The 25,774-nt window shown below is 38.7% G+C and overlaps 1 protein-coding gene across 7 annotated transcripts in view; it reads left to right on the top strand.

Moving 5' to 3' along the window:
* LOC128702288 (uncharacterized) overlaps window positions 1–25,774 on the top strand; it is a 522,463-nt gene that overhangs the window by 488,908 nt on the left and 7,781 nt on the right. For 5 of the 7 annotated variants that reach the window (XM_070102166.1, XM_070102168.1, XM_070102164.1 and 2 more), the window contains 7 exons: window positions 59–164; window positions 1,963–3,242; window positions 5,804–5,954; window positions 15,610–15,816; window positions 18,807–19,002; window positions 22,498–22,698; window positions 23,007–23,173. In XM_070102166.1, the coding sequence (XP_069958267.1) occupies window positions 59–164; window positions 1,963–3,242; window positions 5,804–5,954; window positions 15,610–15,816; window positions 18,807–19,002; window positions 22,498–22,698; window positions 23,007–23,173 (2,308 nt within the window). The remainder of the gene's footprint in view (window positions 1–58; window positions 165–1,962; window positions 3,243–5,803; window positions 5,955–15,609; window positions 15,817–18,806; window positions 19,003–22,497; window positions 22,699–23,006; window positions 23,174–25,774) is intronic. The other 2 variants (XM_070102167.1, XM_053796465.2) reach the window with 1 other exon arrangement.

Raw genomic sequence — 25,774 nt, 5'->3', positions numbered from 1 at the left:
TCATTAAGTATATTAAGTGTTCACATTTCCGCTCATTACCTTGCTGTCCTTTCTACAGATTTGTGATGAGTTTTATCGGCAAGGTGACTATGAACGTCAGTTGAACCTTCGCATCACACCACAGTGCGATCGCTATGTTACATCAATTGCTAAAATCCAAATAGGTATGTTTGATCCTATAAGAACATTTAAGATTTTATATAATGAGCTTTGAAAGTTTTTTCATTACTACACTATGTACTGTATATCATTATCTTATAATGTTGAAAATCTATCCATAGTTTGAATAATTGGTTATTCACAATTAATAAAATTTTCTGACCAATAAATATCTCATTAAAAATGCCTTGTAGGAATATAACATTTCCATTTTTTTCCAAAAAAACCTCTATTTAAGTGACAAAAATTGGCTCTACCTGAATCCTAGATAAATGATGAAATCAAAATCTATGTATATATTTGTTGTCTTGTTTCCCTGGCAGCTTACCCTCCTTGTGGTATTTACAACCTTAACCAGACATTTCACATACTTTCATGCAACACAAATACAGTGGACCCCCGGTTTACGATATTATTTCATTCCAGAAGTATGTTCAGGTGCCAGTACTGACGGAATTTGTTCCCATAAGGAATATTGTGAATTAGATTAGTCCATTTCAGACCCACAAACATACACATACAAACGCACTTACATAAATACACTTACATAATTGGTCGCATTGGGAGGTGATGGTAAACCGGGGTTCCACTGTATTAGATGCACCTAAAGATTTTATAAAGGAATTCTGCATGTTTTGGATGTCATAAAAGAAGTATTGCCATTTATTGTAGAATGCAAAAAAAAGTACACACAGTGAGGACTTTTCTTAAATAAGGGATACTAAAAGATAGAACATTAAAATTAAGACACTGACAAGAAAATTAGAATAATAATGTTGAAGGTCATTGTTTAGGTTGAGAATATTGAACAGACCATTAAATGGCACTCAGGTGTGCGAATAACCAGAGCAAGAAACAGTGAGAGAAAAAATATGAATTTCCATTTTAATTTTGCTATGGTGTCTTTCTGGTTTGACTGAGGTTGACTTGGTTGACCAGGAATCAACCATGGAAGTTTTTCCTCATGATGTAAGAGGAGAATTCTTAAAATAATCAAATACAGTGTATAATTGCTCAACCATATTAATTCTGAAGATTTAATTTTAAAATAAAAACTAGGCCACATTCTCCATATACTGTACACTTGATTTTACCTGTAAAACAGTTTGACCCAGTGTAGTCATTAATATTTAAAATGATAATGGGATTCATATTTGTATATTTTTGTTGCAGTATTTACATTCTTTGCATTGTTAGAAAATATTAAAAAATTAAATTTGTGTTACCTGTACAGGTTTCTTTACCTCAGTTTTAACTGTTCGTAGACGATGGACTAACATGGATAAAATTGTCTTGTATCATGGAAGTCTGCATACGTGCTTTCTCATACTGGTTTTCTGCTTATAAAGTTACATCATTTTTCCATAAATTTATGCTCGTGTGAGGAGAGATCGTTACATACAGCATTCAGGGTTTGATAGGGCAGAAGATGATTTTAAATACATACGTATATAAGTGGGACATAGTACAATGGTTTATATTTAAAAGTAATTAATAAATTCTTAGTACATAATATTAAAATCACTTGTTTTTATCACTGTCAAGTTGGATATCCTGCACATAATCTATGGTATTCTGTCCCTGTAATGAATACTTTTGTTTTCTTGTCCTGCTTTCAAATACCCACACTGACATAATACCAAAATATTGATTTGTTTGAAGTGTATTAACATTTTACTTCTAACTAACATGAAAGATACAGTGTAGTATAGCTGTACTTTTGTTTCTTCATAATAATGAACATGAGATACACTTTCTACCCTCATTTTAAAAAAATATCTGATATTTTCTTGTTTCTTTCAGGATTTATCAAATTTGTGGTCTCGCCACTATTTGTTGCTTGGGATAGTTGGTTAAATACAAGTCTCTCAACATCAATGGTGACGCATATGAATAGAAATCTTGTTCTGTGGGAAGAACAGTTGGCCCGGGAGGCTGCGGAAGTGGCTGCCACACAGCTCTCTATTACCCCACTCGACTCCCTAAGATTGCCTATTGAGGAACCTGGTGAAGAGCCAGATGATGTTGATGGAGGTACTACACCTAGTAGCAGTGGTGATAGTCATCAGTCTGTGTTGGGATCCTTAGAAAATGTATCGAGGTCACTTCAACTAGGGCGAAGACATTCTGTACCCTTGAATCTGCCTCGCCTGGTTCCCCGTACAGTTATTAGGAGGGAAAGTTTGCCTGAGGTTGGGGGCCAGCCTCTGGTGGTGGAGACTGTGATGATGGGAGGCCTCTCACTAACCTCTCTTACATCACATACTATTGATCCCAATGTCACTCTGACTGCTGATGCCCTATTACCCGAGCCCTCCATCACAACAATGGGTGGTGTGAGCAATGGACGTTCCCGTCATGCCTCTAAGCTCTCACGCCGAATGTCCCTACCTCCTCTCTGGTCTCAGCATCCACGTTCTCGACCCTTACAAACATTGCAGCCAATGTCACCTACCCCCAGTGAGGACTCTACATCTCCTCAGGATACTCAGGAAAATCTCCCGCCCTCTGAAGATTCTAAACAAAGGACAGAAATTGTAGGAAGCACTGCACAGGGTAGTGTTGGGGGCAGTGGTAATGAGTGTGAAGATAGTGGTGGTTGTACTGGGAGCAATAATAGTGGTGATTGCTGTGAATCTACAGGACAAACACACAGATCAACAAGGTGTGATACTATGCCCTCAGTTCGGGACTGTTGTGTTCACAGTAGGAAATCTGTTCAAAATTATCAAGGTGCTACATTCCTTCATTCTGAGTGTTCAGATAATGTTCACTACCGAGCACTTGGTGGAAAGGTGCTGGTGAGACGAGCTTCTCTAGACAGTTCGAGCATCAGCAGTAAGCGTGAGTTTTTGGACCGTTTAGCACATGACGGAAGTAAGTTTGCTCGTGTGGATCGTTTAAACAGTGAAGTGGACAAGGAAAATAAAGCACCCACAAGGGAACCACTTATTAGTAGAGACCGACAAGTACCATTTTGGAAAACTCGTGCTTGGCGAAGCCTCAATTATGAGGATGAAAATATTAGTGATCATAGAGAGAAAATGATTAAGCCAGGCATATACAAGCTCAATCCAACTCAGGTATGTATATATTCTTTTTCTATTTGATTTCAAGTTTGAGGCTCAATGTGTTGGCTGCTTTATTATGTACAGTCGATCGTTGATCATGTGGTGCTGATGGGGGTAGATTGTGCTAGATTTTCAAAAATGAGAAGTCTTTTATGTTACGTTTACCATATCATTAGATGTAGATGTTAATGAGTTCAAGTTGCTCTGGTTAGTGAGCAGTTTTCCTCAAATTTTCTCTGTTCTTCATTAAATATAAGATCACTCTTTTCTTTGTTCACGAAGCGAGGACTCTTCTAATTCTTATTTTGTCTGATAAATTAATTGGGCCCTAGGTAGTAGGTTGGTAGACAGCAACTGCCCAGGGAGGTATTACCGTCCTGCCAAGTGAGTGTAAAACGGAAGCCTGTAATTGTTTTACATGATGGTAGGATTGCTAGTGTCCTTTTTTCTGTCTCATAAACATGCAAGATTTCAGGTACGTCTTACTACTTCTACTTACAGTTAGGTCACACTACACATACATGTACAAACATATATATACACACACACCCCTCTGGGTTTTCTTCTATTTTCTTTCTAGTTTTTGTTCTTGTTTATTTCCTCTTATCTCCATGGGGAAGTGGAACAGAATTCTTCCTCCGTAAGCTATGCGTGTCGTAAGAGGCGACTAAAATGCCGGGAGCAAGGGGGCTAGTAACCCCTTCTCCTGTATAAATTACTGAATTTAAGAAGAGAAACTTTTGTTTTTCTTTTTGGGCCACCCTGCCTCAGTGGGATATGGCCATTTTGTTGAAAGAAGAAAGAAGATTACAGTAATTGGGTGTAGGTGGTAGGTTGGTAGACAGCAACCACCCAGGGAGGTACTACCATTCCGCCTAGTTAGTGTAAAATGAAAGCCTGTAATTGTTTTGCATGATGGTAAGATGGCTGGTGTCTTTTTTTCTGTCTCATAAACATGCAAGATTTCAGGTACGTCTTGCTACTTCTACTTACTTAGGTCACACTACACTGTACAAGCATATGTATACATACAGTGGAACCTCAAATATCGAACTTTCTTCAGTCCAGAAGGCTGTCCAAGTGCTGTTACCGAATGAATTTATTCCCATCAGGAATAATGTAAATTAGATTAGTCCATTTCAAACCCTCAAAAATACACTTATAAAAGCACTTACAAAAATACACTTACATAATTGGCTGAGTTGGGAGCACTTCAATTTTTGAGGTTCCACTGTACACCTCTGGGTTTTCTTCTATTTTCTTGCTAGTTCTTGTTCTTGTTTATTTCCTCTTATCTCCATGGGGAAGTGGAACAGAATTTTTCCTCCATAAGCCATGCGTGTTGTAAGAGGTGACTAAAATGCCGGGAGCAAGAGGCTAGTAACCCCTTCTCCCGTATAAATTACTAAATTTAAAAAGATAAACTTTCGTTTTTCTTTTTGGGCCACCCTGCCTCGGTGGGATATGGTCGGTTTATTGAAAAAAAAAAAATGCAAGATTTCAGGTACATCTTGCTACTTCTACTTACACTTAGGTCACACTACACATGCATGTACAAGCATATATATAAACCCACTTATACAGCAGGTTAGGATCTGGGCTACTATTATAAAACAAAAATCTCTGTAAAGGGAAACATAGCCTTTTTCATTTTCAAATGCATGTAAAAACCTGATAACATCATACATTAAGTGAACAGTAGTTATGCCTAAAAAATGTATATACAGTACATGCATTACTTGCCTTAAAATATTTTTGTCCTTAGCTTATAGTGAGTGGTGAATTTTATTGTAGGAAGTCCGAATAAAAACAAGAATGGGTATACGTAATTGAAAACTGCTGCATAGCGAAACACTACAAAGTGAAGCACTGTAAAGTGGGGCCCGCCTGTATAAGGGGAGTACTCTTTTCTTTGTTCACAAAGCGAGGACTGTTATAATTATTCTTTTATCTGATATGTTGTGAATTGGGTGTACTGGTATTAGTATTTGTACTGTTTGATCAGAACTTGAAAACACGACACAGTTTTAAATTATTAAAAAACTACTGTGCACTGTAGGGTTTGATGAACCATGAAGATTGCTATCTTTCCATGTTATGTGTTGTGACTTTCGTAATTTTGACTGGTTGCCTGACAGCTAGGGGGTCTGGGAGGTCAGCTGTTGAAAGAAAACAAAGCTTTTTCACTAGAGAAGGGAGAAAGTAGAAGGGGACATACTAAGATAAAAGTGGTGTGGAGGTTTGACACTGGTACAAGAATAAATAACACCAGAGAGGCTGCATTTTTAAGTGGTTCATCAAACTATACACAGGGATTCTGTGCTTGAAAGCAATATACTGTACTGTATTATTAAGTGACATTTGAGACAAAAATCTTCAAACCTATATCTTGTTTTTAATACATAGTATATACTTGTCTCACGTACATTTCATATTATCAAAAATTCGCAAAACTTGCCAGACTGAGAATATTTATTTCCTGGTTTGCCAGTGAAGTTGATTACCTCCATATATCCCCAGATGATTGTGCCATATTGTAATTTTTGGAATGCTTATAAGCTCAACATTCCCAGGGAAGTATGTTCATTCATGGCCGTCGAGGTTCAGCTCCGCTTCTGCGGCCTGAAGAATTGTGGGGTGGCCTAAGAGGTGGTGCAGAGAGGCCAGATCAGCGTTATTTATCCACCCGTAGGGGATCAGCTCCAGCGCAGCCAATCCATCAAGGTGGGATGCCATATTAATTTACTACAGTGTGTGATGATCATGCTTCATTACTTTTGCTGGAAAGTTGACGAAAAGAAATAGAGTATGCTTGCAGTGTACAATTTAGTGGCAGTGTTATAAATTATTTCACAGCCGTTTGCAATATAGTCACAGCACATGTTTCCTTTATGCTTTGTCTCTTGGCTTTCTGTAAATTGTTTGACATGAATAAGCTTTTGTAGTTAGGTACAAATATTGGTCTCCCTGGCTTTGTACAGACCTGCTTTGCACAAATTTACCTGTGTGCAGTTTATTTGTTTTTTTTTTTTTTTTTTCAACAAGTCGGCCGTCTCCCACCGAGGCAGGGTGACCCAAAAAAGAAAGAAAATCCCCAAAAAGAAAATACTTTCATCATCATTCAACACTTTCACCACACTCGCACATTATCACTGTTTTTGCAGAGGTGCTCAGAATACAACAGTCTAGAAGCATAAACATATAAAGATACACAACATATCCCTCCAAACTGCCAATATCCCAAACCCCTCCTTTAAAGTGCAGGCATTGTACTTCCCATTTCCAGGACTCAAGTCCGACTATATGAAAATAACCGGTTTCCCTGAATCCCTTCACTAAATATTACCCTGCTCACACTCCAACAGATTGTCAGGTCCCAAGTACCATTCGTCTCCATTCACTCCTATCTAACACGCTCACGCACGCTTGCTGGAAGTCCAAGCCCCTTACCCACAAAACCTCCTTTACCCCCTCTCTCCAACCCTTTCGAGGACGACCCCTACCCCGCCTTCCTTCCCCTATAGATTTATATGCTTTCCATGTCATTCTACTGTGATCCATTCTCTCTAAATGACCAAACCACCTCAACAACCCCTCTTCTGCCCTCTGACTAATACTTTTATTAACTCCACACCTTCTCCTAATTTCCACACTCCGAATTTTCTGCATAATATTTACACCACACATTGCCCTTAAACAGGACATCTCCGCTGCCTCCAACCGTCTCCTCGCTGCTGCATTTACCACCCAAGCTTCACACCCATATAAGAGTGTTGGTACTACTATACTTTCATACATTCCCTTCTTTGCCTCCATAGATAACGTTTTTTGACTCCACATATACCTCAACGCACCACTCACCTTTTTTCCCTCATCAATTCTATGATTAACCTCATCCTTCATAAATCCATCCGCCGACACGTCAACTCCCAAGTATCTGAAAACATTCACTTCTTCCATACTCCTCCTCCCCAATTTGATATCCAATTTTTCTTTATCTAAATCATTTGACACCCTCATCACCTTACTCTTTTCTATGTTCACTTTCAACTTTCTACCTTTACACACATTCCCAAACTCATCCACTAACCTTTGCAATTTTTCTTTAGAATCTCCCATAAGCACAGTATCATCAGCAAAAAGTAACTGTGTCAATTCCCATTTTGAATTTGATTCCCCATAATTTAATCCCACCCCTCTCCCAAACACCCTAGCATTTACTTCCTTTACAACCCCATCTATAAATATATTAAACAACCATGGTGACATTACACATCCCTGTCTAAGACCTACTTTTACCGGGAAGTAGTCTCCCTCTCTTCTACACACCCTAACCTGAGCCTCACTATCCTCATAAAAACTCTTTACAGCATTTAATAACTTACCACCTATTCCATATACTTGCAACATCTGCCACATTGCTCCTCTATCCACTCTATCATATGCCTTTTCTAAATCCATAAATGCAATAAAAACTTCCCTATCTTTATCTAAATACTGTTCACATATATGCTTCAATGTAAACACCTGATCTACACATCCCCTACCCACTCTAAAACCTCCTTGCTCATCCGCAATCCTACATTCTGTCTTACCTCTAATTCTTTCAATTATAACCCTACCGTACACTTTTCCTGGTATACTCAGTAAGCTTATTCCTCTATAATTTTTACAGTCTCTTTTGTCCCCTTTCCCTTTATATAAAGGGACTATACATGCTCTCTGCCAATCCCTAGGTACCTTCCCCTCTTTCATACATTTATTAAACAAAAGTACCAACCACTCCAACACTATATCCCCCCCTGCTTTTAACATTTCTGTCATGATCCCATCAGTTCCAGCTGCTTTACCCCCTTTCATTTTACGTAATGCCTCACGTACCTCCCCCACACTTACATTCTGCTCTTCTTCACTCCTAAAAGATGGTATACCTCCCTGACCAGTGCATGAAATTACTGCCTCTGTTTCTTCCTTAACATTTAAAAGTTCCTCAAAATATTCTCGCCATCTTCCCAATACCTCCATCTCCCCATCTACTAACTCCCCTACTCTGTTTTTAACTGACAAATCCATATTTTCCCTAGGCTTTCTTAACTTGTTTAACTCACTCCAAAATTTTTTCTTATTTTCATTAAAATTTCTTGACAGTGCCTCTCCCACTCTATCATCTGCTCTCCTTTTGCACTCTCTCACCACTCTCTTTACCTTTCTTTTACTCTCCATATACTCTGCTCTTCTTATAACACTTCTGCTTTGTAAAAACCTCTCATAAGCTACCTTTTTCTCTTTTATCACACCCTTTACTTCATCATTCCACCAATCACTCCTCTTTCCTCCTGCCCCCACCCTCCTATAACCACAAACTTCTGCCCCACATTCTAATACTGCATTTTTAAAACTATTCCAACCCTCTTCAACCCCCCCACTACTCATCTTTGCACTAGCCCACCTTTCTGCCAATAGTCGCTTATATCTCACCCGAACTTCCTCCTCCCTTAGTTTATACACTTTCACCTCCCTCTTACTTGTTGTTGCCACCTTCCTCTTTTCCCATCTACCTCTTACTCTAACTGTAGCTACAACTAAATAATGATCCGATATATCAGTTGCCCCTCTATAAACATGTACATCCTGGAGCCTACCCATCAACCTTTTATCCACCAATACATAATCTAATAAACTACTTTCATTACGTGCTACATCATACCTTGTATATTTATTTATCCTCTTTTTCATAAAATATGTATTACTTATTACCAAATTTCTTTCTACACATAGCTCAATTAAAGGCTCCCCATTTACCTTTACCCCTGGCACCCCAAATTTACCTACTACTCCCTCCATAACATTTTTACCCACTTTAGCATTAAAATCCCCAACCACCATTACTCTCACACTTGATTCAAAACTCCCCACGCATTCACTCAACATTTCCCAAAATCTCTCTCTCTCCTCTACACTTCTCTCTTCTCCAGGTGCATACACGCTTATTATAACCCACTTTTCACATCCAATCTTTATTTTACTCCACATAATCCTTGAATTAATACATTTATAGTCCCTCTTTTCCTGCCATAGCTTATCCTTCAACATTATTGCTACTCCTTCTTTAGCTCTAACTCTATTTGAAACCCCTGACCTAATCCCATTTATTCCTCTCCACTGAAACTCTCCCACCCCCTTCAGCTTTGTTTCACTTAAAGCCAGGACATCCAGCTTCTTCTCATTCATAACATCCACAATCATCTCTTTCTTATCATCTGCACAACATCCACGCACATTCAGACTTCCCACTTTGACAATTTTCTTCTTCTTATTCTTTTTAGTAATCTTTACAGGAAAAGGGGTTACTAGCCCATTGTACACTAAAAAATTAGCATTGCTTTGGAAGCTTTGCCAGCCTGGCCCCAAACATCATCCTACTCGGTTATTTCAGTTTAGGACACCAAGAATAGAAAGCACTTTATTGAGAATGGAAAGTACTGTGGAAATACTGTTGAGAATGTCCAAGTTGGTAATTTAAATGAAGTCACATAATGCAATAATTTTTTTTTATTTAGTTATGAAAATAATAGAACCAATCAGACTGGAAAATGCCTTTGACCTAATATTTGCAAATGATGATTCTCTGGGACAGAACATAATGGTATTGGACAACAAATATATTAATCTGGGAACAGATAATTCATGATCTTCCTGAAATATGTTAGAAAATTAGTACGAGTAGAATGATTTAAACCAGTTCCTTCAGAAGATGAGTTCTGTCTTTCTCCAAAATCTCTCAAATTGTAGTCCCTGGAGTGTGGATGAGTGAGATACAGTATATTATGTATTTTTTAACATGCTGGCTGTCTTCCACTGAGGCAGGGTGACCCGAAAAAAAAGAAATACTTTCACCATTATTCACTCCATCACTGTCGTGCCAGAGGTGTGCCAACATTATAGCTGAGATGCCCCTCCAAATTGCAGCATTTCCCGCCACTCCTGCAGGGTGTAGGCATTGTACTTCCCACATTTAAGATTCAAATCTGGCTAACCAGTATTCCTGAACCAGTTACCTTGCTCACACTCCAACAGCACATCGTCATAAAAGCCACTGGCCTCCACTCCTGTCCAATACATTCACACATGTTTATTGGATATCCAAGTCCCTCGCGTACAAAAGCCTCCTTTGCCCCATTCCTCCAACCTTTCCTTGGATGACCCTTACCTCTCCTTCCCTCCTACAGATTTATTCACCCTCCAAGTCATCCTGCTTTGCTTCATCCTCACTAATGTCCAGACTACCTCAATAACCCCTCTTTAGCCCAGTGGATATTACTTTACATAACCTTGCATCTCCTTCTAATCTTTAGACAACAAATTCTTTACATAATAATCAGCTACACATTGCCCATGGAAGATAGCCTAAGCAACACGGAGCCTAACCTATGTCTAAAACAAATTAACACTGTGGCACTTGAGGTATGCTCAAGGCATATTCCCTTAAGGAAAAGGAGAAGATGTAAACTAGAAAGAGAAAGGTGCTCCCTATACAGGCGAAGGCAAAGAATAACAGAGCAGCTACAAGAGGCCAATATATCCGCAATATGTAGGGAGACACTAATCAGAGAAATAGCAAACATTGAACTAAAGCTAAAGAAATCTTAAAAGAGTCAAGAATCGTGGGAAGAACTAAAAACCGTGAATGAAATTGAAAGAAACCCAAAGTATTTCTTCTCTTATGCCAAATCGAAGTCGAGAACATCCAGTATTGGGTCCCTACTTAAACGGAATGGGTCCTACACAGATGACAGCAGGGAAAGGAGTGAGCTACTCAAGTCCCAGTATAACTTGGTTCTTAGTGAGCCGCTAACCAGACTGAGAGTCAAAGACCTAAATTATTTTTTTACGAGAGAGAGGCAGAATTTGGTAGACACACACCTATCTGATATTATCCTGATGCCAGATGACTTTGAAAAGGCAATAAATGGCATGCCCATGCACTTTGCCCCAGGCCCAGACTCATGGAACTCCGTGTTCATCAAGAACTGCAAGAAGCCCCCATCACGTGCTCTTAACATCCTATGGTGAGGGAACATGGACACTGGGGTTGTCCCACAGTTACTAAAAACAACTGCCCCATTCCACAAAAGGGGCAGTAAAGCAATAGCAAAGAACTACAGACCGATAGCGCTAACTTCCCATATCACAAAAGTCTTTGAAAGGGTTCTAAGACGCAAGACGCAAGATCACCACCCATCTAGATACCCATCAGTTACACAACCCAGGGCAGCATGGGTTAAGGGCAGGATGCTCCTGTCTGTCCCAACTACTAGACCACTATGACAAGGTCCTGGATGCTCTAGAACACAAAAAGAATGCAGATGTAATATACACAAACTTTACAAAAGCCTTTGGCAAGTGTGACCATGGTGTAATAACACACGAAATGTGTGATAAAGGAATAACAGGAAAAGTTGGTAGAGGGATCTATAATTTCCTCACAAACAGAACACAAAGAGTAGTAGTCAACAGAGTAAAGTCTGAGGCGTCTACGGTGAAAAGCTCTGTTCCACAAGGCACAATACTCACTCCCATCTTGTTCCTCATCCTCATATCGGACATAGACAGGGATATAAGCCACAGCTCCGTGTCTTCCTTTGCAGATGACACCCGAATTTGCATGACAGTGTCTTCTGTTGAAGACACTGCAAGACTCCAGGCGGATATCAACCAAATCTTTAAATGGGCTGCAGAAAACAACATAAAGTTCAATGAGGAGAAATTTCAGTTACTCCGATATGGAAAACGTGAGGAAATTAAAACTTCATCAGAGTATAAAACAAATTCCATCCAAACAATAGAGCAAAAAACTTATGTCATGTCAATAGAGCAAAAAACTTATGTCATGTCAGAGAATCTCTCCTTCAAGGATCATAACAGTGTATCAGTCACATCTGCTAGTAAAATGACAAAATGGATAATGAGAACTTTAAAAACCAGGGATGCCAAGCCCATGAATTCTTTAGGTTGCTTGTTCTATCTAGGCTGGAATATTGCTGCACACTAACAGCACCTTTCAAGGCAGGTGAAATTGCTGACCTAGAAAATGTACAGAGAACCTTCATGACATGCATAACTGTGATAAAGCACCTCAATTACTGGGAACTCTCGAAGTTCTTAAACCTGTGCCCTCTAGAACGCAGGCAGGAAAGATACATGATTATATACTCTTGGAAAATCCTAGAGGGATTAGTACCAAACTTGCACACGAAAATCACTCCCTACAAAAGCAAAAGACTTGGCAGATGACGCAGTGTCCCTCCAATGAAAAGCAGGGATGCCACTAGCATGATAAGAGACAACACAATAAGTGTGAGGGGCCCATACTGTTCAACTACCTCCCTGCATACATAAGGCAATAGACCCCTGGCTGTCTTCAAACAGGCACTGGACAGGCATGTAAAGTCTGTACCTGACCAGCGGGGCTTTGGGTCATACGTTGGACTGTGTGTGGCTAGCAGTAACAGCCTGGTTGATCAGGCCCTGGTCCATCATGAGGCCTGGTCACAGACAGGGCCATGGGGGCGTTGATCCCCGGAACTCTCTCCAGGTATACTCCTTGCTTCCAACCTTCTCACTGCAGTGTTTAAAACCCATGCTTCACACTCGTATAAGAGTGTTGGTGCCACTATACTCTGATACATTCCCCTTTTTTGTTACTTTCATTACCTTACCTTTCAAAATACTGGAGGGATTGATTTCAAATCTGCAAATATAAATAAACTATAATAGATCCAGAAACAATAGACACTGCAAATTATCCCCTGTGAAAATTTGTGGGGTATTAAATGTACTATGAGAGAACTCATTAAACATGAAGTATCTAACAGTTTTCAACACCCTCGTTTTCATATATAATGGAAATTATCAATTGACCACTATCAGCCTATAAGAGGGAACCTGACAAGTTCCTCAAAAAAAAAAAAAAAAAGAACTGATCTGCCACTCTGCGATAACTGTTGGGTTGCACTGCCAGAACAACATATCTTAATGGATTGTTCAGTCTATCAGCGTTCATGGAGAATTCACTTACCGCCTCAACCCACTAATTCTCCCTGACCTCCTTGCTGAAAATCCCACCTGTGATGCAGACTCACTCTGACGTTTTAGCAGAAACTAACTTATTGCATATTCCTCCTTTCACACTTCCCTAGAAGCAGCGCTGTATGACCCTTTTGGATTTAACTATTAATTTAATTACATTAATATTATTCAGTCTGTGCTTCAGCGGGTATTAACATGTCCTGTTAAGGATTTCTAATTATTTTCCTTTGTTTTAGAGTGATAAAAAATTTCTATAGAGATACATCCCTAGTATAATTCCACAAATATATGTAGTATATTATACATGTCCATAGTTACTTGATGCAATGGAGAATGTTAAGGGTACCTGTGTTGTGCCCCATGTTATATTGTGGCAGAGCTTCGTGGTAGCAGTGATTGTGTTGTGTGTAGCTGTGTCATGCATGGTGATGCATGAGTATAGTAAGAGGGTCCTAGGCTTATTGAAGAAAATATAAGATGGGGAAATATTTTTTTAATTCTATCTGTTACACATTTATAATTAGTTAGGCTGGAGAAAATACACTTTGCAGAGCAAGCTTTTCCAGAGACATTGTTTTGCTCTGTTAGAGCTGTATTGACTCATGGCAAGTAACACTATAGTGTTACTTTTTTAATGCCTAATTAGAGCCATTTAAGGGCTCATGAATTTTTTGACATGGCCTCTATCCTGTAGGGAAAACTTCTCATCATCCAAAAGCAACTGATGAAAAGCTCTAGCCACTTCCCAAATGGAATGAGAAATTGAGATGTGAAGTAATGTCATTCTAGACCTAGCAGACTATGGTTCTCAGTTGCTTGTAAATAACTTAAAACTCACATTCAAACAGTCATAACATAAAAAATATGGAAGGTACATCAAAAGTCACAAAAATAAAAGTAGAATATGCCAAACTATAATATACTAGAAGCACATCAAAATCCTTTCATTATAGTTTCTTGCCTGACAAAGGGTTAATTAATCAAAGATGAAGTTAGGTATGTAAATGTGGAGAATCAAAACTGTAAAAGGAAATAATCTAACACATTTTAATAAAATAAAAATAAACTAATACTAGATCTGAGAAGGAGCTCTAAAATATGCCTCTTTATTACTAAATACAGTGGACCCCCGCTTAACAATCGCCTCCCAATGCGACCAATTATGTAAGTGTATTTATGTAAGTGCGTTTGTATGTGTATGTTTGGGGGTCTGAAATGGACTAATCTACTTCACAATATTCCTTATGGGAACAAATTCGGTCAGTACTGGCACCTGAACATACTTCTGGAATGAAAAAATATCGTTAACCGGGGATCCACTGTACAGACTAGCTGTTAATGTGCTATGCAAAATATTTTTACAGAGTACATCCCTCGTACAAAGCCAGGGAGCATCATAAATCTACACTTAACTGCAACACACTTAAGTGATGACTCAGGACTTGTTAACCATATGTGAAACCATGGTTGTTGTACACAAAATATTTTAAATCTCATTATACATGGTTTTATTAAGGTAGTTTTATTTATTATTATTATTATTAGTGGGATAGCACAAAACTCATAAGATTATACAGCACCTAGGAAGAGTGTTAATCAGGTTTGATCCAAGGAAGGGGATGGTAGCTCTGATTCCTTTGATGAAGAACCCTTTACCAGTATCAGGAGAGTTCCACTAGAAAGGTAGTCTTTACATAGAAAATTTATTGAATAGGGATTTAATCTAGTATATTTTATTCCTTCGTTGTTCAAGGTTTTCATCTGCCTTTTTTGTGCATAAAATTTAATTGTTTATATGTAAATAATTCACTGAAAATTTATTTGTTTGCTAGTCCCAAGATTAATGACATATTTGGTTTTTTAAATTGATCAAAGTTTAGAATTGAGTTTATAATTAGCTGGTAATTATTTTTGCTCGTAGTCTGTCAAGTTCAAGTAATATTTCAATTTAATAGGTTGCAGTTTCTTTTAATATAATAAAATAATCATTCAGTATATACACCATGTACAATAAGCCAGCCATATTATGAACAGTTTCAGCAAGGTGTATTTAATTAGTGTCATTCTTTTAAATAAATCATTGAGATGAATCAAAAATAATTTTTTTTAAGACAGATTTAGTATTACTTTTCATGTCTAATTCACTGTGGCTTAACATGAGCTGGTTCTCAGTGCAACAGATTGGAGTAATATTGAGCCACAGATATTGTTTGTTGCCACTTCTTCATTGTGACTGTTTCAAGAATTTTGCCCCCAAATTACTAACTTATCATTATCCTTTCCTGTCTAGGACATAAAATGCTGAAACTTGGCCATGCTGGTGGTCTGCTTGGGGCCTGTGGTGGTGGTGGTGGTATTGGTGGTGGTGGTGTAGGAAGTATAGGTGCCGGAAAGATTGGCATCCTACCCCCATTAAAGCGACAGCGCGTTTTTCCTCAACCACTGAATCGAACTAATTCCTTTTCTATCCTAGAACCTTTCATTGCTTCCATATCAGGTATGATTGAAATTGCATATTTATTATGTTGCAATGCTCTGCAAAGCAGTCTGCATTATTTTGAGCTTAGAGAATTAGTTATTTTGGCATGTACAGCATTGATTTACGACTTTATTTCAGCAAATATGTATTAATGATACAACTCGTCCCCTGGCATGGTAGATAACAGTGATTAATTACTATTAAGATATTTTAAATCTAGTTAAATGCCCTCTTCTTTCATTGCATGAACCTGAGTCACAAATGACATCACTGCCATTTTAAGTTCCTTGCCCTTTGCTGGTGCTTTTCTCTGGCTACATCTGTACTGCAGATCACTTGATTCTGATAGACATGCAACTCTGCAATCTCATTTTGTTTCAAAATATGCCATTACATGTGTCTTTACCTATATTTTTTGTTTCCTACTTTTTTTATGCTCTTACCCAAGGAAATTTGTTAGGATTAGTGTATAGTAGACAGTGTATACAGTAGACACTCATTTCTGACATTCTAACATCTGGAATCATTGTTAACAACCAATATAGGCACAGAGGGAGTATGCTGTCATGATATAGATGTTGTTTTAGAAATATTGCTGAATATATCTCAGGTGTGACAGTACAGGCGGGTGATTCCTGATTACTTGAAAACTAAGTTCTTCAGGCTATGCATAACTCTAGGACATATACATTAGAATGTGCAAAGTGCAGACCTCAGATGGAGGGCGAAGACCAAGACAATTTCTTATTGGGCAATATAAACTCCCTTTATATGCAAATACCAGCAGTGAAACTTATGAGGACATTTTAGTCCAACTTGGACTAATTAATGGTTCAAGTTGGACTAACTAGTTAATGGCCCAGGTTGGACCAAAACATTATCATAAGTTTCAGTCTACTGTGTGTGGGTTATTTATGTATTGTTCCAGTTGTGGTGTTGTGCCTCTTTATTCTTTCTAGACTTCCTTTAGTAACATAATTGTATAATTACAAGTGTGGGAGACCTCCATCAGAGGAACGATGATAAAATTGTTAGAGTTTCCTACCTTAGAAATCTTTCCTCCCTCTAATCCACACTCATCCCTAACCCATATTTTTTTTATAGTATAGAATTTACCTGCTAAGCTGTTACTGTACCTTAGCTCATTTCAGAGGCCAGCTTTATCTAAGATATACTACCACACTCTCTGTCTTGCTATATTGATACTTTCCTACTGTGTTTACACTCTGTCCTGCTATGGTTATTGTTATAATTATGAGGAAGTGCAAAACTTGCAAGGGACATACAATGCCTGGGGATGGGAAGTAGTCAGGTTTGATCTAAGGAAGAGGAAAGTAACTCTAATTCCTTGGATCAGAAGATATCAACTTCATCAATGCACCTCATTGAAGGGTTTATACATGGTAAATCCATTAAGCTGCCTTTCCCGGCTTACAGGTATGGCATTGCCTTCTCTTCTAATTACTTTCATTTCATATCCTACTTCTACTGCTCTCTACTTCTATGGCTTCTCTGCTGTGCAGTGTTATTATTATTATTAGTAGTAGTAGTATTTGCTTTTTTGTGTTTAAAGTCTGGATTAATATTTGCAATAATTGTTTGTGATAATTTTCTGTTTTCATTAATAATAACAGTAAAAATCCAAATTGAGTAAAACAATAAAAAATAAAAAGTAATGAGTGAAATGCAATACCAGTATGGAGTTTGAGTTTATAAGAGACAAGCAGATAACTTGAAATATGACTGCCTCAGAAAAGAGGAGGCCAAGAGCTTACTCAGGAGGAGAAGCATACCTGGAGTATACCCGGAGAGGATTTTGGTGGTCAATGCCCTTGCGGCTTGGTCTGAGACCAGGCCTTGTGGTGGATCAGGGTCTGATCAACCAGGCTGTTACTGCATGGAGGGAAAGACAGTGTATCCCATGGATATACATGTACTGTATTATTGTTATATTCACAATAAACATGCTAAACCCACATGGGTAATAACCTACTGAATCTGTGTGATACAACACAGCCTGTTTGTTAAGACCACACTGCTGGGCTTGAGGATCATGCTGGATAAATACCTACAGATCTTCCTCTTCCCTCCATCCTTCTTGCAGGGGTAGTATCGTACTCCACTCCCACAATTGAAGAATAAAATACTTGTGCAAAATTTGGGAGTCTTTATTGGTGGACTGAACACATTGATTCCAGGCTGAGGGACTGATTACCTCAAACTTCTCCTCTTTTTCTACTGTTCTTTTTACTGGACTGATGAAGCCAATGTGTGGCAAAACATTTCCTTATTACAGATTCCCAAATGTTATTCTGGTATCTCATTCTTCAACTTGTCAGTTTTCTAACCAATTATCACACTCCCACAGCTGAGAGACCCAAACCACTCAATTTTCTTCGTTCTTGTAATAAAACTTGTACAAAATATAGAATATATGAAACGTACAGTTTGGAGGGATATGCTGTGTATCTTTATATGTGTATGCTTCTAAACTGTTGTATTCTGAGCACCTCTGCAAAAACAGTGATAATGTGCGAGTGTGGTGAAAGTGTTGAATGATGATGAAAGTATTTTCTTTTTGGGGATTTTCTTTCTTTTTTGGGTCACCCAGCCTCGGTGGGAGACGGCCGACTTGTTGAAAAAAAAAAAAACATTGTAAATTAAGAAAAAATGCTTGAACAGACTATATTTTCATAGTATTTGCAATGAATTAGTTGAACTTAAGCAACTGGTGGAAATTTATACCATATTTCATGGCTTATAAGATGCAGCTCATAAGACTTGTTTTAGTTTCAATGGCTCGGCAGTGGACATAACTGGGAGAGCTACAACCAACCCCACACCCCACACTTATGGCTCCTATCACTGACCTTCAGTTTATAGGACACAGGGTGGTTTTTGGAGACATTTTATGGAAAAAAATGCATCGAATAAGCCATGAAATATTGTAGTATTGTCATAACCACTAAAACTTAAATTTGAGTTTCAGTTGTAATACTTTTTTTCAGGGTCTGACACTGATAGTGGCCCAGAGGTTCCTGGGAGCCCCCGAACACCCTTAACATCAACTGAAAACCTTCCAATAAGTGACACCCCATTTGGCCCTTCAAGATTGAAGGGACGAAGAGGCTCTGTACCTTTCGATATTCCTGGAACAGATGTGGGCTACGAGTTTTCATTTATGAAAGATCACTCTGAAAGGAGGTAATTGACAATACTTATATTAGTACAGTACAGTATCTTATTGTAACATTTTTATGTAGGCTTATTTATATATTACCTGACCATTATTTTTTTTTAACCCTTCGAGGGTCCGTCCCGTAGTTCTATGGCTTTGAAGCCTGGGTCCAAGCCGTAGTTCTATGCCATGAGCTCAGCTCACTCAGATAAGCTGTGAGTAGTAAACTTTGGCCTAGATACAAGAGAATGCATCAATGTGGTAAGTGTACGACTGTGTTTTTGGATTATAACAGCAACTTTGCAGCGTATTTTTGTATGTTTTTTACAGTTGTATTTACAGTTTCTTGGTCTCATTTTTTAGAATTAAAGATATATTACAGAAATAGAGATGATTTTGATTGGTTTTGGTACTGAAAATGGCTTGAAACTGGGCTCAAAGTATTGGAAATGTTTGATTTTTGTTGATGTTCAAGGGTAAACAAATCACATAACACATCCAATACACATCAACTGGTGGGTCTAATGTGCATTCACGAATGCGCTGATATTATTTATATAATTATTACAATATTACATAGCAGTAAATCTTCTATTTTATGGTGTGAATAAAAATTCATTATGTGAATAAAAAATTAAAGTGGAATTCAGTTGTAATGCCTGAAAACATAACTAATAAACAGAGGAAATGTTATTTTTAGTGCCAGAAATGCCTGCATTGTTTATTCTGGACCTTATTTTGAAATTGGAATATTTTGAACTTTGTGTGAAATTGCCAATTTTTGATCACTTTATTGGGTAGTTGAAATAATTAATTGGATGATTTTTTGTGCTCAATTGATAAAATAGAAGTAATACTAGTGAAATAACTAAGAATTTGGTCGACTGGAATAATGTAACTGGCCTACAAGTGGAAGTCGAAGTGAGCAAAATCGCTGATGCACAAATATCACTGACACAGCAAAATTCACAAGAGCGTAATTTCGTCAGTTTTTCATCAAATTTTGTTCTTCTTGTTTTATTACCTTCGTAAAAACATGTCTACCATTTCATAAGAAAAATAACAAAAACATTTTTTGAAAATTATTGGACCCTGTGGATAAGTTTCAGATTGGGGGTCTGGACCCTGAAAGGGTTAAACTTTGTCTTGGTCTCCCAAAATAAACTTTTACAGTCTGAATATTGCATACAAGAGTTTCATGTATTACCCTATTGGTAAAGCAGTTTTTCACTTACAACTTCAGTTAATTATTGTTGAAAAGGATTCCATGAAATTGATGGTGAATCTGCTTATGTATCTTGCATAGCACTTGTTGTAACATGTACACACACACACATGCACACACTCTCACACGCACATGCACACACAGAGCAAACCTGAGAATAGCATTCTGATACCTCAGTAAGGAATCGTTCAAGACACTGTACACCGTCAGACCCATACTGGAGTATGCAGCACCAGTTTGGAACCTACATCTGGCCAGGCATGTCAAGAAATTAGAGAAAGTGCAAAGGTTTGCAACAAGGCTAGTTCTATACCTAAGGGGAATGTCCTCTGAAGAAAGGTTAAGGGAAATTGGCTTGATAACACTGGAAGACAGGAGAGTTAGGGGAGACATGATAACGACATACAAAATAGTGCGAGGAATAGATAAGGTGGACAGAGACAGGATGTTCCAGAGATGGGACACAGAAGCAAGGGGTCACAATTGGAAGTTGAAGACTCAGATGAGTCAGAGGGATGTTAGGAAGTATTTCTTCAGTCACAGAGTTGTCAGGAAGTGGAATAGTCTGGCAAGTGAGGTAGTGGAGACAGGAACCATACACAGCTTTAAGACGAGGTATGATAAAGCTCATGGAGCAGGGAGAGAGAGAGAGGACCTAGTAGTGATCAGTGAAGCAGCAGGGCCAGGAGCTGAATCTCTACCCCTGCAACCACAAATACATGAGTACAAATAGGTGAATACACAAACACACACACACACACACAAACACACATGTGCACATGCATACATAAGCACATACACAAGAACACATATGCACACACACACACACCTGGAAATGATAATGGATGACCTGGAGACCCAGCTGGGAGAGGAGTGAGTAAGAATTCACAGATGTAAACTGAGATAACAGTAGTAGCAAATGGATGCTTGAAAGTGAGTCTTTACAGAGTTGTAGAACATTGGAATGGATTGCCTGAGGAGTCTGAGGGAAAGTTCACTTATCCTTCAGAGAGAAACTGTAGTAATGTGCAGTGAAACAAGGAATAAAATGACAGAACAATTATATAGGGCAAGATCCCTCAAGCTGAAAGAGACTATGGAGATAAATGGTATAAAATACTGACACAATGGAAAAATAAACACAAATGCAGTATAATGTAATCCTTTACTGAGAACATTTCACCCATACAGTGGGCTTTATCTGTTTGTGACTTGATAAAGCCCACTGTGTGGGCAAAATGTTGTCAATTAAGAATTGCATTATACTGTAATTTGTGTTTATATTTCCATCCTGAAAGAGACTATAGAAGGAGGAACAATGAGGGAGGCTATTCTAAGGCAGTTCAATTCTCTCCAGGAAGAAATGGGCAGTCTGTAATAAAGCAGGATGCTGCAGAACAAATAGAAATAATGTAGCAGAAGACAGAGTCTAAAACTGGAAGTGGAAATAAAGAGAGCTAAAGGAGACCATGAAGAAAAATGAGAGGGAGGTGAGAAGGGACAGACACAGTGAAGGAAGGAGAGGGAGCCTCTGAGGATTCAGAGAGAATAGTAAAGGAAGGAGAGGGAGCCCAGGGGTTCAGAGAGAACAGTGAAGGAAGAGAGGGAGCCCAGGGGTTCAGAGGGAACAGTGAAGGAATTCACTGGCAGTGTGACGAGAGAGAGAGCATGGGAAATGGTGAAAACAAAGAAATCTGGAAGGAGAGGCAGTGGGAGGAAAAGGGAGGTCAGTGATGATCCATGAACTTCAGGAGACTGAAAGTGGCCCAGGGTAGTAGTAGATGGGAAGTGGAAGATTATATCAGTTGTGAAGTACACAAGAAGGGAGGAAGTGATAGAGTAGATGGAAATTTTTCAGATTGGGCAGTTCTCTTATAGCAAGCACCACCCGATCAAATTAGTCTTTTAGTCTTCTATAGACTGGGACAATATTACAGCAGAAAGCATGCCTAAAGGCCCCACAGTTCTACAGCTGTGTCTTCTTAGGTTGAGATGATGCTGGAGAGAGAATAGCTAAGAGTGCATGTAAAAATCTGGCAAGAGTGGAAAAGAGCAGCAGATGAGGGGCTACTCAGGGAACTCCTCCAGATGCAACCTTGACCTCATTCTTAGCTGGACCAACTCCCCACTTCCCCGACACCATCACTAACACTGACTCCCTTCACTGCACCCTTTCCCATCCCTTTCCATTTCTCTGCCTCTAACCCTATCACTGACTCCTTCCCTGGTAGGGGATTATAATAGTCATAATTTTTACATAACATGAGGGTAAAATAATGAAATAAATGCACGATAGATTCGGGCGTCGAGGCTCTGGCGGTCTAGAAATGCTACCGTCCTTGGTAGCCCGAGCACTTCCTTCGATGCCTACTGCGTATGGAGGTCACGGGGTTTGTGGTGGTGGCTCTGGAGGAGCTGGAATTCCTTCATCCCTGACTCACCACCATGAATTCCACCGGGGATCTGGTGGTGTGGAACTGTTTGCAGGATTTTGGAGGTTAGTTGAATTGCTCTTGTATTGATTGGGAAGCACTAAACATGTAAGGGTTGTGCAGCACCTGGGTAAAGGGAGGAATGGTAGGCAATCAGATTTGAGCCAAGGAAGTAGAGGATAGCTCCACTTTCTTGGATTAAGAGCCTTTTAACGGCATCGCTGCTATGAAGGAAGTAATTGGTTATCAAGTTAAAATCATTTCTGTTAATTATAGATTGTTAAAGCATACACATAAGAATCTCACTTGTATTATGGTAATACTGTTATTGACTGGTTTAGGTGCAGACATATAATGAATAATTCATGCACAGGTCACACCTAGAATCAGGAAGTTCAACATTAGATGATCCTGACTTGTGTTCCCAATCGTCTGGTGGCATGACACCTGGCACCCCGGGAGGCCTGCCTCCCCCCAGAGTTGCCATGCCTCATACGCTCCACAGACGCAGCTCACTGCCGACTGACCTCTTTTACTCAGGTCAGTCTTTTTGGTCTGAACGGTATCTTTCACGTAGCATTACATTACACTTGGTAGTACATATATTTACTTTTTTTTTAATGCACCTAGTAAAATGTAAAAAAAATCTGAGCAGATAGGTAAATACTAATGTATAAAGGCCAGTATTCATCTTTGAATCTGCATTACATTTTTTTTACATTGATTCTCTACTTGTACAGTATGTTGTCCTGTTTATGCTGTGTATGCTCACCTGTCTGTTTATAGGGGTAAACCTCCAGCTGCTAGGCAAATAAGTAAGTTTATTCAGGTATAGGTACACATAAATACAGTTACATCAATTATTATACATAGCAGCAAATGTATAGATTACCTAAGAAAGTCTCCTTTTAACCATTGATCAGTGTGTGAAATGCATCCCCAGCCCCATTGGGTTTGTCATATCTACATTTGAAGTTAAGTTTGCCTCCTACCTTATTAATCCCTATGGGTTTAGTGCCTATTTTTAAAATTAAATAATAATAATCAAACTATTTTCTTGTCCATATCACTTGCTGTAGAAGTGCCTTCTTAGATCTGGTTGACTTTCATTTAGTCGTCATTTGTTTTCTTGTTCTGGTCTCGTCCCTTTCAAACATTTGCCGTCCACCTTGTTGATAATTCTGAGTATCTTTTATGTATGGTGTAGCCATATTCTTTTAAAGCCTTCATTCCTACAGTGTTTTTTTAAATTTATTTCAGAGTTTACCCTCATAGCACAAGTCCTATACAGTGGACCCCTGGTTTATGATATTATTTCATTCCAGAAGTATGTTCAGGTGCCAGTACTGACCGAATTTGTTCCCATAAGGAATATTGTGAATTAGATTAGTCCATTTCAGACCCCCAAACATACACATACAAACGCACTTACTTAAATACACTTACATAATTGGTCGCATTGGGAGCTGATCGTAAACCGGGGGTCCACTGTATTTTGTAGACTAGCCCAGTGGCAAAGCTGTGGACCATCAAGGCACTACAAACTCAAACACTAAATTGCCTCAACATCCTTGTTGAGGTTTCCATATCATTGTTTCATATGCTGAGGCTACATATGCCACTGACAATATCCTATTTATGTAAGTGACGAGTAATAGGTTTAGTGTTATGTCTACTCCCTTTTCCTACTGGTATGAACAACTGCCTTACTCTAATGGCTTTTTTTTTTTTATCTTGCATTTCTTAGGGTTGAAATTATTATTATTATTATAATCAAGGGGGAAGCGCTATACCCGTAGGATTATACAGCGCCCAGGGGAGGGGGGATGTGGAAGGCATTCAGGCTTAATTCGGGGAACTGGAGCACAGATCCAATTCCCTAAATCAAGAGCCCCTCACCAACATCAAGGAACCTTCCATGAGGGGTGAAATTGAGCAGCTATTTATTGGATCATTTGGCAACTTGTTCATCTCATGTCATCCTGCAGTTTAATACATTCACTTCACATTCTGTTCTCTGGAATTTTGCATTATTTTGAACCATCAGACTGATTGTTGACGTATATCAAGAGCATTATGGATTCGGTAACTGATTATTGAGGAACCTACTTGTTACTGTACTTTTCCCCAGTTCATTGTCTCATCACTATGATTCTGCCTTCTGTTTGTCAGGTGTATATACTCCCTCTATCTATTTTTATATAGGTTTTGGGTATCAACCCTGACATGTATCCCAAATTTCATTAGTAATTTGTAAATTAGTTACCTTTGAACTGCCATGTGAATGACTTTCTGACAGTCCAGGAGTTTGTAGTGCCCTCCTTAGCTTTCCTGTTTAATTTACATCATCCTATTACAGAATTTGGGAGCAAGGGGCTAGTAACCCCTTCTCCTGTATGAATTACTAAATTTAAAAAGGAAAGCTTTTGTTTTTCTTTTTAGGTCACCCTGCCTCGGTGGGATATGGCCAGTTCTTTGACAAAAAAAAAAAAAAAAACAGACTTTAACCCTTGTGAGGCATGATTTGCCTTTCCCAAACCCACGTTGTTAGTTTGGGTGTATACTTACCTACATGTGTTTGTAGAAATCAAATTCCAGTCTTTGGGTCTCTCTTAACCCTTAACCGATTGGTGTTTTATCACTGGAGCCTTATCTGTGTTGTCATATGGCTAGCGTTATTCAGGCAATATTTTTTTTTAACACATCTGCTATTTCCCACCAAGGCAAGGTGACATTGTAGGCAATTACACTATATATATTTTTCTGAAGATTAGTTTATCTGCCCTTCCTGATGATCAGACCTAAAGTATTGACCACCTATTTAACAATTTGTGTAGGAGCGTACAAAGTATGAATGGGCTTAGGGTGGCTTATTTTTAAATAACTTTATATGTACCCCTAGACAGGAATTTTTACTCCCTAGCTTTCCCAAAACTTCATAGCAGCTAGCCTTTACTTCTTTCCATAGTTCACTTGCACTTGCTCACTGCCCTCACACCAATGGAAATAAGTAAGGACCCCAATGGAAATAAGTCACTCTGTCTGACTTTTTTGGGTTATCCTAGGTTCTCTACACATGCACTGCTATGTATGATAATTCTATGTAACTGTATTTGTGTATACCTGAATAAACTTACTTAC

Source organism: Cherax quadricarinatus, chromosome 80 (assembly GCF_038502225.1).
Source record: "Cherax quadricarinatus isolate ZL_2023a chromosome 80, ASM3850222v1, whole genome shotgun sequence".
Lineage (NCBI taxonomy): Eukaryota > Metazoa > Arthropoda > Malacostraca > Decapoda > Parastacidae > Cherax > Cherax quadricarinatus.
Note: the sequence above shows the minus strand (reverse complement) of the source record. Positions and strands in the feature narration are given on the sequence as shown.